Genomic DNA, 15,850 nt, shown 5'->3' on the forward strand with positions numbered 1-15,850 from the left:
AAAGAAAGAAAAGAAAAATGTTAATTCAAAAAGATATATGCACCCCTATGTTTATTGCAGAATTATTTACATTAGGCAAGATATGGAAGCAGTCTAAGTGTCCAATGATAGATGAAGGGATAAAAAAGATGTGGTATATACAATGAAATATCACTTAGCCATAATAAAGAATGGTACCTTGCTATTTTCAACAACATGGGTGGACCGAGATGGTATTATGCTAAGTGAAAGAAGTCAGACAATTTAAAAAAGATAAAAGACAAATACCATGTGATTTTACTTATAGGTGGATTCTAAAAAGCAAACAAACAAAAACAGAAACAGATTCTAGATACACAGAACGAACTGGGAGTTTCCAAGAAGGAAGGGGATAGGTGAAGGGGATTAAGAGGTACAAACTTCCAATTATAAAATAAATAAGCCATGGGGATGATAAATACAGCAAAAGGGGATATAGTCAATAATATTCTAATTACATTGTTTAGTGACAGATGGCAACTACACTTATCATGGTGAGCATTGCATAATACACAGAATTGAATCACGATATTGTAAACTAATGTTGTATGTCAACTCCATTTCAATAATAAAATTTAAAGAAAATAAGTAAAAATGGGGTATTGAAGTCTCTAACTCATATTTTTAGTTGTTTATCTCCCTTCAAGTCTATTGTTGTTTTCTTTATATACATTGGAGCTCTGATATTTGGAGCATAGATGTGTATAACTGTTATATCTTCATGGCAAATCAATCCTTTCATTGATATATAATATTGTATTTGTCCCTGTCATAGTTATTGACTTTAGGTCTATTTTGTCTGATAATATTATAGCCATCCAGCTCTTTCAGGCACTATTTGCATGAAATTTTTTTCCTGTCCTTTTTAACTCTTAACCTATTTGTGTCCTTAAACACAAGTGAGTCTCTGACTAGATAGTATATATTTGGATCACGTTTGTTTGTTTGTTTTTAATTCATTTTGCCAATATATGCCTTTTGATTGGGGAATTAAATCCATTTACATTTAAAGTAACTACTGATTGAGGTGCACCAGGGTGACTCAGTTAGTTAGGTGTCTGCCTTTGTCTGATGAGGTCATGATCCTAGGTCCTGAGATCGAGCTCTGTGTTGGGCTCCCCGCTCACCAGGGGAGTCTGCTTCTCCCTCTCTTTTTGCTCCTCCCCCCAACTTGTGCTCTGTCTCTCTAATAGATAAATACAATCTTTTAAAAAAAATAATGTAATTACTAATAGAGAAAGACTTTTGCCATTTCTTGTTTTCTATATCTCCTATCTACATTTTTTGTCCCTAATTTCCTCTATTACTGCCTTACATTGTGTTTAGTTGATTTTTTTTGGTAGTTTCATGTTTTGGTACAATTTATTTCTTTTTGTGTATATTATACAGATATTTTCTTTGTGATTACCATTGGGATTTCATCTAACATCCTAAAGTTGTAACAATCTCTTTTGAATTGATAGCAACTGAAATTCAATCATGCACAAAACTCTACTTCTATACACCTCTGTCCCCATGTCTACACTTTGTCACTGTTGTCACAAATTACATCTTTATACTTTGTGTACCATTAAATATTATTTTATGCATTTGCCTTTTCAATACTGTATATAATAAATAGTCATTGATCAAAATTATAATAATTCTAGTTTTTATATGTGCCACTGTCCTTTGCTTTATCAGAGATCTTTATCTCTTCACATGGCTTCAATTTACTTCCTAGTATCCTTTAATTTCAATGTAAAGGATTGTTTTTAGCATTTACTGTAGGGTGGATCTGATGGTAAAAATCTCCCTCATCTTTTATTTATTGAGGAATTTATTTCTCCTTATTTTTGAAGGATAGTTTTGTTGGTATAGAATTCTTGGATGATGGTTTTTTTTCCACTTTAAATATATCATTCCACCACCTTCTAGCCTCAAAAGTTTCTGCTGAGGGGCCCCCTGAGTGGATCAGTAAGTTAAGCATCCAACTCCTGATTTTGACCAAGATTTGACATCAGGATCCTAGGATAGAGCCCTGTATCGGGCTCTATGCTCAGTGGGGACTCTGCTTGAGAATTTTCTCTCACCCTCTCTCTCTGCCCCTCCCCCTGCTCATGCTCACTCTCTCTCTCAGATTAATTATTTTTTTGATTAAAAAATTTAAATTATAGATGAATTGAGGAATTATCTTATTTTTACATAAAAATGCTGGGATTTTAAGTGGGATTCCAGAATATTGACATATTTATAGTGAACATATGTTTCCATGTATTGGGTCTCATTAAATCTCTCAAACTAATGGTTTTAAAGTTTTACAGAGATAATACACTACTTAGAATTCAGCTTGTTTGGATATAAGATCAAGAAACAATAAGACTGTGCAATTTATTTCTATACATATTGTTTTCATATTAAATTAATTGATTTTATATTTTATTATTTGCTGATGGTCTATTGAGTGCAACTGATTTTTAAAAATGATTTACTTATTTATTTTAGAGAGTGTGTGTGTGTGAGCAGAGGGAGGGGCAGAGAGAGAGGGGCAGAAGCAGACTCCCCACAAAACACAGAGCCAGATATGGGCCTGGATCCCAGGACCCTGAGATTCATGACCTCAGCCCAAATCAAGAGCCCAGTGCTTAACCAACCGAGCCACCCAGACACACTGAGTGCAATTGATTTTTAAATATTGAACTTCTAATCAACAAAATTACCAAATTCTCTTAATTCTAATATTTATCTATAAATTATATTGAAATTTTTACTTTTAAATCATGACTGCTGCAGATAACGAGGGCTTATTTTCCTTTCTAATCATATGCTTTTTTCCTTTGCCTTATTGCAATGGCTAAAACCTCTCCTCAGCATGGAATAGAAATGGTAGTTGCAGATTCTCAATCTGAAACTCACAGGCAAACTTTCTTATTCATGTTTTGTTTTTACCTGTAAATGCCTCTTATTTACCCTAATTGGCAAAAAGATATTTTCACTGTATAGAATTTAAGGTTTGCCATTATTTTTCTTTAGCAAATTCATCTGTTGTTTCACTATCATCTAGTTTACATCACTACTTTTGAGAAATTAGCTCAGTCTGATACTCCTTTATAGATAATATTTATTTTCTCTGTAGTTACCTTTTAAATTTTCTCTTTGTTATATATATGCTTCATTATGAAATAGTTAGATCTGAGTATTTTAAAATTTTGTCCTTCTTGGAATGGACTTGACATACCTCGATTAATCAGTTGGTGTCTTTAATTAGTTCTGGGTCATTTTAACTTATGATTTCTTCAAATATTTCTCCTGTTCTTTCTTTCTCTCCTCCAACTTCAGCTATCCAGATAGTTCCAATCTATCCATATCTCTCATTTTCTCACTTCCCCATTTTTAATTTTTGTGCTGCATCCTAGATACTTTCATATTACCTAATCTCCAGGATAATTTCTTCCATTGTCATTAAATTGCTATCAAATGCATCCACAAAGCTTGTAATATGCTTTATTTATTTATTTACTTACTTACTCATTTTTAATATTTAGACATTATATATAGTTCATTCCCAAAATATCCAGGTGACTTTATACTTTTCTTTTTCATAAAGATATTTTTAATTTTAATTCCAGTATGGTCAGCATACAGTATATTAGTTTCAGGTGAACAATATAGTGATTCAACAATTCCAACGTGGATGGAACTGGAGGGTATTATGCTGAGTGAAGTAAGTCAGTCAGAGAAGGACAAACATTATATGTTCTCATTCATTTGGGGAATATAAATAATAGTGAAAGGGAAAATAAGGGAAGGGAGAAGAAATGTGTGGGAAATATCAGAAAGGGAGACAGAACATAAAGACTGCTAACTCTGGGAAACGAACTAGGGGTGGTAGAAGGGGAGGAGGGCGGGGGGTGGGAGTGAATGGGTGACGGGCACTGGGTGTTATTCTGTATGTTAGTAAATTGAACACCAATAAAAAAATAAATTAAAAAAAAAAAAAAACAATTCCATACATTACTCAGTGTTCATCATGATAAGTGTACTTCTCACCTCTATCACCTATTTCACTCATCCTCCACCCACCTCCCCTCTGATAATCATCAGTTTGTCCTCTATAGTTAAGAGTCTGTTTCTTGGTTTGTCTCTCTCCTTCTTTTCCCCTTTGTCTGTTTGTTTCTTAACTTCTGCAAATGGAGTGAAATCATATGGTATTTGTTTTTCTGTGACTTATTTCACTTAGCATTATACTCTCTAGATCCATCCATGTTTTTGCAAATGGCAAGATTTCATTCTTTTTATGGTTGAGTAATCTTTATATATATATATATATATATATATATATATTCATAAATCAATAGACACTTGGGCTGCTTTCATAATTTGGCTATTGTAAAGAATGCTACAATGAACATTGGGGTGAAAAAAATGAACATTGGGGTGCATTTATCCATTTGAATAATGTTTTTCTATAAATAACTGTAGTAGTAGTAGTAGAATTAACTGAATAATAGGGTAGTTCTACTTTTAATTTTTTGAGGAACCTCCATACTGTTTTCCAGAGTGACTATAACAGTTTCCAATCCTACCAACAGTGCAGGAGGTTTTCCTTTCTCCACACCCTCACCAACACCTGTTGTTTCTTGTGTTGTTGATTTTAAGCCATCCTGACGGGTATGAGGTGATATCTTACTGTAGTTTTGATTTACATTTCCCTGATAATAAGCGATATTGAGCATCTTTTCATGTGTCTTTTGGCCGTTTTCTTTGAAGAAATGCCTGTTCATGTCTTCTACCCATTTTTAAATTGGATTATTTGGTTTTGGGGTGTTGAGTTTTATAAGTTCTTTACATATTTTGGATACTAAATCTTTATTGTATATGTCATTTGCAAATATTTTCTCCCATTCAGTAGGCAGTCTTTTAGTTTTGTTGATGTTTCCTTCATTGTGCAGAAGCTTTCAATTTTGAAAATAAAAGCAAAATAGCTTATTTTTGCTTTTATTTCCCCTGTCTCAAGAGACATATCTAGAAAAATATTCTATGGCCAAAGCAGAGGAATTACTGCCGTGTTCTCTTCTAGGATTTTTATTGTTTCACGTCTCACATTAAGTCTTTAATCCATTTTTTTAAATTTTTGTGTATGGTGAAAGGAAGTAGTCGAGTTTCATTCTTTTACATGTGGATGCCCAGTTTTCCCAACACCATTTGTTGAAGAGACTGGAGACTGTTTTTGTCCCATTGAATATTCTTGCCTCTTTTGTCAAAGATTAATTGACCATATAATTATGGGCTTTCTATGCTGTTGCATTGATATATGTGTCTATATTTGTGCCAGTACCATACTATTTTGATTACTACAGCTTTGTAGTACAGCTTGGAATCTGGAATTGTGATACCTCCAGCTTCATTTTTTTTTCATGAATACGTTTTTGAGTTTTTAAAATTTATTTGAACATAATAAGCACAATCACACTTGCGTATCTGATCTGATAATCCCAATATCTGAAGTCACTTCAATTATGTTTCAGGTGAGTATTGTTTCTACTGATGGCATTCATGGTATCTTTTTTCTTTGTTCACTGAGTTGTGGTTGTATGCAGCTCATTTACTTTCAAAATTATATGGGAGAATAATTTTATATCTAGAATAGAAGAAAGGGTTTGTTTTGATTTCTGCCAAGAGACTAGGGGTGTAAATGGTCTGAGATTATTGTAAATTAATTAATAAAATCTCAAAGAAAAAGGTATGAATTTTAATTATTTAGAATAATTTTAATTATTTTTAATTTTAATGAATTTTAATAAAATAATGTTATCTTTTTCTCTCATCTATGTGCATCTGAAAGCAAATCCATAAAAGGTTTGGTTATTGGCAAAGCAACACTCATTGCATTCTTCTGTTTGTGGGAGTGGGGAAAGGCTTTGCTTCTGGTTCAGCCTTACTGTGAAACAAGATCTACACACGGCTGCACAGGTTGTGCAATGCAAAAATTTCCATGGTGGTCATGCCCTTTAGAGTTTCTTATTAATGAGGGCAGAATCTCATATTCTAATAGTCCTCCAAATTCTGTGGACTCTGGGATTTTATTTTAATCTTTCATTCTTAAGATCATTAAAGCCGAGTTGAGGAACCTGTCATTCCAGCATTTTACAATAGATCCAGCAGCTATCATTGTGTAGCCTTTAGAAAAGAAAGATCCTTGGTAGGACTCTTAGAGACATGGCCTGGAGCACTGTGGTCTTCTATCTTATCCAGGGATGCTCAGCGGGATAGATGACTTGAGTCCTTATTAAGGCAATTCTCATTATCAGGTGAAGTCAAGAGTTGGCTATTGTCCTCAGTCTGATGCATTGCTGGAATACATGACTGGCCGGGAAATAATGATCATGTATGCCAGATCATGGGGGGTTTCTGAGCCCCAGATTCAGCTGTATGTGAACAGATGGTTGAGTTCAATGCAACTGGAACCTCATGCTGACAAGCTTATCGGAACCTATAGGTGAGTCGTTTCATTATGATGATCTTTTTGATGCTGCTGTTAATGTTGAGATGCTTTCCTATGTTTCTGGTGTTTGAAATAAATACGCACAACTCCACGTTAAGTCCCTCTGTCACACAATTATCTAATTGTAAAACTGTATCACGGGTTGTTAGGTTTTAGATAATAGTAATAAAACAGATCAATGTAGTTCCGTGTCTTTCCTTTGCAGAGATGAAACTAAAGCTCCTACTTAAACTATAGCCTCTAAATATCAAAAGGGATTACATTATTCTTCCAAGTGTCCATTAGACTCTTTGTCTCCCAAGAAAGGAGGAATCTATGCTCTTTGAATTATAGTAAATTTATATACTTGGGAAATTATGGTACCCTAACCACAAGTAAATAAATGCCACTGACAATGTACTTCTAAAATCAGTTACATAAAAGTCACTCATCTACATTTCAAATGAAAATCAATTGATATATACACCTGTACTGGGTCTGCTAACTTATTGAAGTACAACTAACCAGCAATGTGGAATTCCATGTTACATGTTTGATGATATGTTTGTATAACTTCTTTCCCCTAAATTTTCTCTCCTTCTATGACCATAAAGTGGAGGAACCAAACGCAGGCTGAGCACTGCTATTGCTCTAATGGGAAAGTCCTCAGTCATTTTGCTGGATGAGCCATCAGCTGGCATGGACCCTGAAGCCCGACGCCTGCTCTGGGATGCTGTGACACGGACGCGTGAAAGTGGCAAAGCCATCATTATAACTTCCCACAGGTGTGGCTCATTTGGAGGCTTGAATGAGGATTTGCAAGTATTGTAGTGGGTATAAATGAGAAATGAGAATAAATATGCTTAGGTGTGTGAGTTCCTCCTCAATCCTAATGAATGAGATGACCAAAAATCCTCAATTGAGTTAAATAATTAAGAGTGGGGAAAGAGCAGGAACTTCAGGAGATGTTGTGTTTGAGGATTTGTACTCTATTACTAATTGAAAATTTTTCACTTTCCAACTATGATCTCTGTGATTAGCAAATTCCATTTCACATTGAAAACAGAGTCACACTGGGTGACGGGCACTGAGGGGGGCACTTGATGGGATGAGCACTGGGTGTTATTCTATATGTTGGCAAATTGAACACCAATAAAAAATAAATTTATAAATTAAAAAAAAAGAAAGAAAACAGAGTCACAAAATCCTGGCTCCATTTGAATTATAGACTGTCCTCCAAAACAGAACTTTTTATGTTATCATGTTTTGCTAGAATGGAGGAATGTGATGCCTTCTGTACCAGGCTGGCCATCATGGTGCAGGGAAAGTTCCTGTGCCTCGGCAGCCCTCAGCACCTCAAAAACAAGTTTGGCAACATTTACATCCTGAAGGTCAAGGTCAAGAATGATGTACAGGATAAACTGGAGGATTTAAAATATTTCATCACACTAACATTCCCAGGTAAATTAAATTGAGCTAACATTTATAGGGATGTATTAAATCATGTGTTTTTTTAATTTCACCATCCATATGTTTTATGTCTTCAATAACTATTTTCTGAGGGTTATTGGTATTTATTGATCTTCCATACTGAATTCCTTTTGAGAATCCTTCTTTCTATAGGTTCTTAGCATAATAAGGCATACATAACAAAAGCCAAAGCATACATACAAAAAGGTTCTCACTTAGTCCTCGTATCCCTTTAATTAAGGCAGCTTTGGATTTGTGCTGTCAATATAAATTATATTGCTAAAGTTATATTTTTTAGTACAATTCTCAATTATTTTCACATATTACCCATGCAAAGTTTTAAGGCTTCTTCTCCACCTAAGCATGTATCCCTAGTCTTTTGATGCATACCTATACCAGGATATGGTATAGAAATGCAAACAAGAACCACTAAGTTTTTCTCTTCTCTCAAAACTAGTTCCGCTTCTGCTGCTAAATTCAACAAGCACCTCTCTGCCTACATGGTGTATAATATCAGAGATGGCAACTATTTCTTTCTGTCTTTTACCTCTCTTTCCTAAACATAAAGCAGAAGCATGGCAAAGATTTTAATAATGCTGATTTTTCATCTTACTTTTCATTTTGTTAGACTGAGCAAAATATAATGAAGTTCTAACTGTGTATCAGGCTAAGGAGTTTATTTATCTTCCAGGCAATGGAAAATAGCATGATTGATTACGCAGTAGGAACAGAGATCAGAAACTAGATAAGAAATGAATGGAAGAGCAGATTGGAGAACAGATATATGGGAAAATAATTACCTCAGTGTTGATCATAGTGATTGTGATATCCCTATGATGCATGCATTAAGAAGTGCAATACTCACCTAATGTATTCATTCAGAACATATTTTTGAGTACTTATTCTATTAGACTTCTATTCCATGTGGTGTCTAAATTACCACAAAGAGAAGCCATGACCAAAAATCCTCACTTACTGTGTGCTGTCCCAGCTCTGCTTGAAGGAAGGACACTAAATACTGACCCAAGACCTGTCCTTGAGGATATGGACACAGAGGTTTAATGGGAATGTGGGTTCGAGACACATTCTCAACTGTCAGGTAGTTGTTGCCCCATTCTTCCTCACATCATTCTGGAGCAAATACCTATTCAAATATGACAGCATCAAGAAAGAACTGCCATGGAACCTACACTTAAATGTTGATTTTTAAATAGAATAAATATATCGCAAGCAAAAGTCATCTAGAATGTATACTTTAAAGAGGATTTACCACAATAATCAGATATTTAGAGTAAATAATTCTACATAAACCCAAGGAAATCCAAGTGACCTTGTGTTCCTTTTTTAAAATGCAAAGATGATTCTATTTCTACAACATGGAAGAGTATATATTCTGAAAAGTACTCCTGGTAAAAATGAAACTAGAAATTGGTAAAAATTAAAACAAATGCATCTTTAATGCAATAATTGGCTTACAAACAAAAGAGAAAAAAATTTAACACCAGAAAACAAGAAAAAGAAAGAAAAAAACAAACAAAAAAAGAAAATGTGAGCAGTTAGACAATGCTAATTGTGGAAGTAAATGCCATTGTAGCACTGAGATCAGTGATGAAGCTCTGGACCTTCTTCAGGGTTTGGAAGCTCATGCTGAGACTGCCATGTAAAGGGGGGACCCTCAAATGGATAGTCAGGAGCATCCTCGGATTCCAAGCAGGACCAAGCAGAGATCCTCTCTGGAGAAAAGGATCTCAAATTTAAACTTACAGTGTGTAGGATGCAGATATGAGGAAGTACCAGAGGAAGGTATTAGGTAGGCCATATTACTTGATACATCCCAGAAGACTCAAAGAAGGAATCCTACAGGAGCAACCCTAAAGCTAAGAAAGACTTCATCTCCCATCTCACCTTCTATATAGGAATCTCCTAAAGCTATACGAAAATTAATCTCATTTAAAGATAAATCACTGAAAATGTTATAATTGAATCCCACAGAAAAATATAAAAGAGGATAAAAGAAAATACCGGTCAGCCCCGGTGGCTCAGAAGTTTAGCCCCGCCTTCAGCCCAGGGCGTGATCCTGGAGACCCGAGATCCAGTCTCATGTCAGGCTCCCTGCATGGATGCATGGAGCCTGCTTCTTCCTCTGCCTGTGTTTCTGTCTGTCTGTCTGTCTGTCTCTCTCTCTCTCTCTCTGTCTTTCATGAATAATTAAATAAAATCTTAAAAAAAAATACCTACAGACGTTGAAAGAGCAGCAGAGCTATAAGGCCACAAAGCAAATGAAACTATTATCTAATGTTTCAACATGAGCCTAAAAAATTAAGAAGGAGATGGATGGTATGCAAGAAAATCCTAAACTGCAATTGAAAGGACAAAGAGATTTGGTGGCTAAACAACAGGGTGATGTGCAAAGACAGCTGACCTCATTGGAGAGGGTATTTTAAGTTAAACATTTCAGAAATACTTAACCATCAAAAGTAAATAAACCACATAAAAAGCACAAGGGAAATGGAGACTGGAAAGGAGAAAAACAGAAAATCTTTACACAGAAACATAGATAAGCATTCAAAAAAATGTAAGCACAGAGGAGAGGCAAGGACAATCCAACACAACTATGAAATTAATCCAAAAGGAGAAAAGAAAAGCCATAGATTAGAATGAATACTAAAAACTGTCACTCAAGAAAATTTCCTGAGACAAACCTGCTTACTGAAAGGACAACTTGAAAAATTGACTCAATATCATCACACCAAGGAATATTTCAATATAACTATTGTATTTTAATAATAAAAGGGGATGACCTTTGAATCTTAGAATTTTTTTTAAAAAGCAAGGGGAAGAAGGAAAATTTATAAGGGAAAGAAAATTAGATTGATTTTAGGCTTTGTGACAAAACATTTTATGGTAAGAAAAATGTAAGCCATAGTTTTCATATACAGCCAAAATGATCTTCAAGAATAAAATTCAAAAAGAGTTATAAACAAATAGGTATTCAGGGGATATTGTTCCCAATGGCTCTCCCTGAAGACTATGTAGACAAAAATTTCACATTGAGAAATGATTAGAGAAGTTTCTGAATAGGAACTATTGGTGAGCACTGAATAAAAAGAAGGGACAATTTATGAATATTAGGAAAAGATGTTGGAATGAAGTTAACCATCAGAACAAAAATATATACTCTACTGTATCACAAATATAACAGAAAAAAAAACTAACCACAAAGTGAAATACATACAGAGACATATTTTGTATATTTACATTTGTATTTATATTTATGCATTTATCTTGTATATATGAACATATAACTTGAAAATTTATATAGGAGGACTATAATGAAACATTCCTTTCAATATACGTAAATATATTAAGTCCTTCATTAAATGAAAAAAATCTCAGCTTGGCTCACAAGCAAAATTCAGTTCTCTAGTGTGTATAAGAAGCGAGCACTACTAAAAAACCTAAATCAGAGAGGTCAAATATTTTTTTTTAAAGATTTTATTTATTCATGAGAGACACAGAGAGAGTCAGAGACACAGGCAGAGGGAGAAGCAGGCTCCTCACAGGGAGCCTGATGTGGGACTTGATCCCCGAACTGGGATCATGCCCTGAGCCAAAGGCAGACACTCAACTGCTGAACCACCCAGACATCCCAAGAGGTTAAAGATTTTTTAGGGATCCCTGGGTGGCACAGCGGTTTGGCGCCTGCCTTTGGCCCAGGGCGTGATCCTGGAGATCCGGGATCGAATCCCACATCGGGCTCCCGGTGCATGGAGCCTGCTTCTCCCTCGGCCTGTGTCTCTGCCTCTCTCTCTCTCTCTCTGTGACTATCATAAATAAATAAAAATTGGAAAAAAAAAAGATTTTTTAAATGGGTTTCATAATTCTCTTGCTATCCCACACTTGACCTTTAGCAGTTTACTATATTTCTCAGTTCAGCTTATGTCATCTGGCAGTGTCTGCCTTGTACAAGCAAATGCTATGGTCCTGATCTTCCCTGTAGAAGTCCAGATATGGGTTAGCTATTTGCCCTGAGTTTCCCTATCAGAAAACTGATAGGTTCAAGAATTGTATTAATTTGCAATTTGTCTGGTTTTCTTGTAGTAACAGTGGGAGTGGGGATCCCTGGGTGGCTCAGCAGTTTAGCACCTGCCTTAGGCCCAGGGTGTGATCCTGGAGTCTTGGGATTGAGTCCTGCATCAGGCTCCCTGCATGGAGCCTGCTTCTCCCTCTGCCTGTGTCTCTGCCTCTCTCTCTCTCTCTCTGTCTCTCATGAATAAATAAATAAAATCTTAAAAAAACAAAACAAAACAATGGAAGTGACACTTTAACTCACTATATCTCACAGGTGAAACTGGACCATCTTTTTTAAAAGCAATAGTCCAACAATTCTACCTACAGCTATATTTTAAATACTTGTGGGTGACAGGCACTGAGTGGGGCACTTGATGGGATGAGCACTGGGTGTTATTCTATATGTTGGCAAATTGAACACCAATAAAAAATAAACTTATAAAAAAATAAATAAATTCTACTCAGTTAAAAAAAAAAGGAGATAAATAATATTTAAGTTAACAACATTCACTTCTATGTCTCTCAATAGCCTAATGGAAAATAAACTAGAATATTCATATGCTAGATTACTATTTAGAGAATAAAATGAATTACAGCTATATGTAACTGCATGAATGAATCTCACAAACATTGAGTAAAAGAAGCAGAAAGAAAAGAAAATACCAGATTCCATTCACATAAAGGTTTGACCTTTATGTAGAAAAACTCTACCTCAATTTTTAGAAGTATACACATACGTAAAAACACCTCTGAAAAGGAAATGTCCACAATAACAATGAAGGCATTGGTCATTTTTTATGGAGGAGAGAGGCTGAGAAGTGGGACATGGGAGTGTTTGGGTTCCTATTACTTGGCTTAAATGGGATGATTTCACCAGTGTTTGTTTTGAATAATTTACTAAACTCCATGTTTCAAATATTTTACACACAAAAAAGCTTTATGTGATCGTGGAGACAATACACGCATTAAAATTCACATTAAGAAAATCTGCTCACCCTTATAAACATGTATTTTTTTTTACCTTAAAACATTTTGACCACAGTTAACCCAATTTGCAACAACCTACAAATGTGCATTGATGAATGTAAACACATTTGTTTATTCTAATTAGAAGTGGATACCACCCTCTTCCCTCTTATTCCACTGGTAGGTTCTTATCCACCAGTAAACAAAACCAGAACATACAGCCTGACTTTGGTAATTTGTATGTATGATTTCCTCTTTCACAGTTCATGTAATCATAAAAACAGCAAGGAGGCTTTGTCCTTTTCTCTTCCCCCACCAAGTACACTGCACATGTATACATAACCATACAACCAGAGTGAAAATCTGGCCAGCTCATATTCTCAGCACTATCTTCAGAAATATAATCTTATTGTAACCTTAAGAATTTCAGAAAGCTCAGGATTTTCACATGGGGCATGTGAGCTGACAATTTTATTGTGCCTGAAAGCCTGCCCTCAATAATTGCTATGAACTCCACAGTAATAAGACTTTCATCAGGAATGAATCCAAAAGGAATTGACCATCTCATGTATACCAAAGAGGATGGGTTATTTGACCATGTCCCTTTTTGTATTGACAATGTCTATTCACCCTCTATTGTGAATAATTGTTGATGCAGCAATATTTTATAAATTTAAAATATCTGCAAGATTATTCATCTATCTTGTCTTTCATTTCTTAGGTAGTGCATTAAAGCAGGAAAACCAAGGGATCCTTACCTACTATATTCCCAGCAAGGACAGTAGCTGGGGAAAGGTAAATGTAGAAACCATTCTTTTCTAACATTTCATGTTAAAAAAGCACTAATGATGGGGAGAATATTTGATATCCAGGTATGTGTAATGGGAGAGGAGCAGAAGAGTAAAGTATGTTATTTTTTTTTAAAAAAACCCTAGAGTTTAATTGATTTGTTCCTTAAATCCCATTATTAGTCTGAATCCTTCAAGAGAATGGGGACAGAGAACTGCTTCCTTGCAGATTCTCAATTAAGTTTTCAATCATTTTTTCATCTCCCCCTTTTGTCCTCCAACATTAACTTGGCAGGACTTGGAGTAAGTGCAAGGAGAGGCTCATCTGGGTTGGGCACTGGTGGGAATGACTGCAGTGGTAACTGCACATTTTTATTGCTGTTGTTGCTAAAGGTGTTTGGTATTTTGGAGGAAGCTAAAGAGCAATTCCATTTAGAAGATTATTCCATCAGTCAGATAACGCTGGAACAAGTTTTCCTGAACTTTGCTAACCCAGAGAACACAGAAGGTGATTATAATGAAAAGGTACCATGAGATTCACTCCCAACCAGTGACCTTAGGACTCTGTCTATACATAGAGGGGCATAACTATGGGTGTGTATATCTTGGTGTAAATATATTTACATAATAAAGAGCTCCCCAAAGGAGAACATATGTCACTCCTTTGTAGATTTACATTTGTGGCCTATGTATCCAGCACATGCAAATCTAAAGACATTTGGTGAAATTGCTGTTTGTTTTCCTAAAAACTTAAGAGTGCCATTAATCAAGGTTGGAAAAGGACTTCTTTCTGAGCATTCGGATTATTTAAACAGAAACATCCAGAAATGGTGGTGCTGTCAAATGGGTCAGCTTGCAGAGCAAGACGATTATGTTTCAGTACCTGAGTTATGGTTAAGAGGAACATTAAGACTGTATCAAATCATCTTTCCCATGGCTACACACACAATTTCATACCAAAAAGGATCTAATTAAAATCACTATCGTTGAAGAAGTAGCAGTAAGTTGGGTTGTTATTTCCAAGACTCAAACCAGGATTCTTCATTTGCAAAAGAATCTTTAAAAAAAAAAAAAAAAGATTTATTTATTCATGACAGAGAGAGACACACACACACCCAGGCAGAGGGAGAAGCAGGCACCGTGCAGGGAGCCTGATATGGGACTCAATCCTGGGTCTCCAGGATCACAACCCGGCCTGAAGGCGGCGCTAAACCGCTGGGCCACTGGGGCTGCCCTGCAAAAGAATCTTTGTACCAAGACATTTAGAGTCCAAAAACATTAAGCATAACAATTCTCTAAAATAGTGTGTTTTCTTTCCTCTTCTCTCCCCACATATGATTAAGAAGGAAAGAAGAAGAAGAAATGAAGGAGAAAGGGAGACAGAGTGCAGTTTTTCAGGTCTTGTCCGGGCACATGGAGTCTCCCATCAGCCACATGAGAAATCTGATCACTCTCGAGATTCATGGGCAGATGAGCAGACAAGTAGGGATAACTGTTGTCCAGTTGCAAGACAGAAAGAGTTCATGAAGCTGCTCTATTTTGACATGTTTGTTCAAAGTTTTTGCATTCTCAATTGGATTTTGTGAGTAATAAAATGATACCCAGAAGCTATTCTGTGTTTTATTGTTTTTAGGTTTAACATTCTATGGGTTCCACTCCCATAGAGATGGGATAAAGAGATAGTGCAGCAATTATCCTCACTGCACATGGGAGACACAGAGGGTGAGGGGTACCCAGCAAGCAAGCAGGAACATCCTCAGTGTACCCTTTAAGAGCCTGAAAACCACATAGCACATTGAACAGGGAGTTTTCTCTGTACGTCCTTAGAGCTATTCCAGCACCCTCTCCTGACAAAGCTTAACTTGACAGTTCAAGAGCCCAGATCCATTCGGCGCTGAGAGGCCAGAACCTGATACCTGGTCCAGTAGGGAAGAGAAGCGCCCTCTGATAGAATTCAGAACCTGGGCTGCCAACCATTACGCTACAGTGGAGGTGGGTATTGGGGTGGGGTCCTGCAAAGAGGCAACCATGGACCAATCTGTGGGTGCCCTGTACCCTCTCTCAGAGCGTGAGG

The 15,850-nt window shown here is 36.0% G+C and overlaps 1 protein-coding gene across 1 annotated transcript in view; it reads left to right on the plus strand.

The window, feature by feature from the left end:
* LOC140639190 (phospholipid-transporting ATPase ABCA3-like) overlaps window positions 1–15,385 on the plus strand; it is a 136,316-nt gene extending 120,931 nt beyond the window's left edge. Inside the window, exons 25-30 of the mRNA XM_072837688.1 lie at window positions 6,309–6,496; window positions 7,096–7,266; window positions 7,755–7,942; window positions 13,710–13,783; window positions 14,170–14,301; window positions 15,120–15,385. Coding sequence (XP_072693789.1) covers window positions 6,309–6,496; window positions 7,096–7,266; window positions 7,755–7,942; window positions 13,710–13,783; window positions 14,170–14,301; window positions 15,120–15,362 — 996 coding nt within the window. The 3' untranslated portion in view covers window positions 15,363–15,385. The remainder of the gene's footprint in view (window positions 1–6,308; window positions 6,497–7,095; window positions 7,267–7,754; window positions 7,943–13,709; window positions 13,784–14,169; window positions 14,302–15,119) is intronic.
* The last annotated feature ends 465 nt before the right edge of the window (window positions 15,386–15,850 follow it).

This window comes from Canis lupus, chromosome 8 (assembly GCF_048164855.1).
Source record: "Canis lupus baileyi chromosome 8, mCanLup2.hap1, whole genome shotgun sequence".
In the NCBI taxonomy this organism is placed as follows: Eukaryota; Metazoa; Chordata; class Mammalia; order Carnivora; family Canidae; genus Canis; species Canis lupus.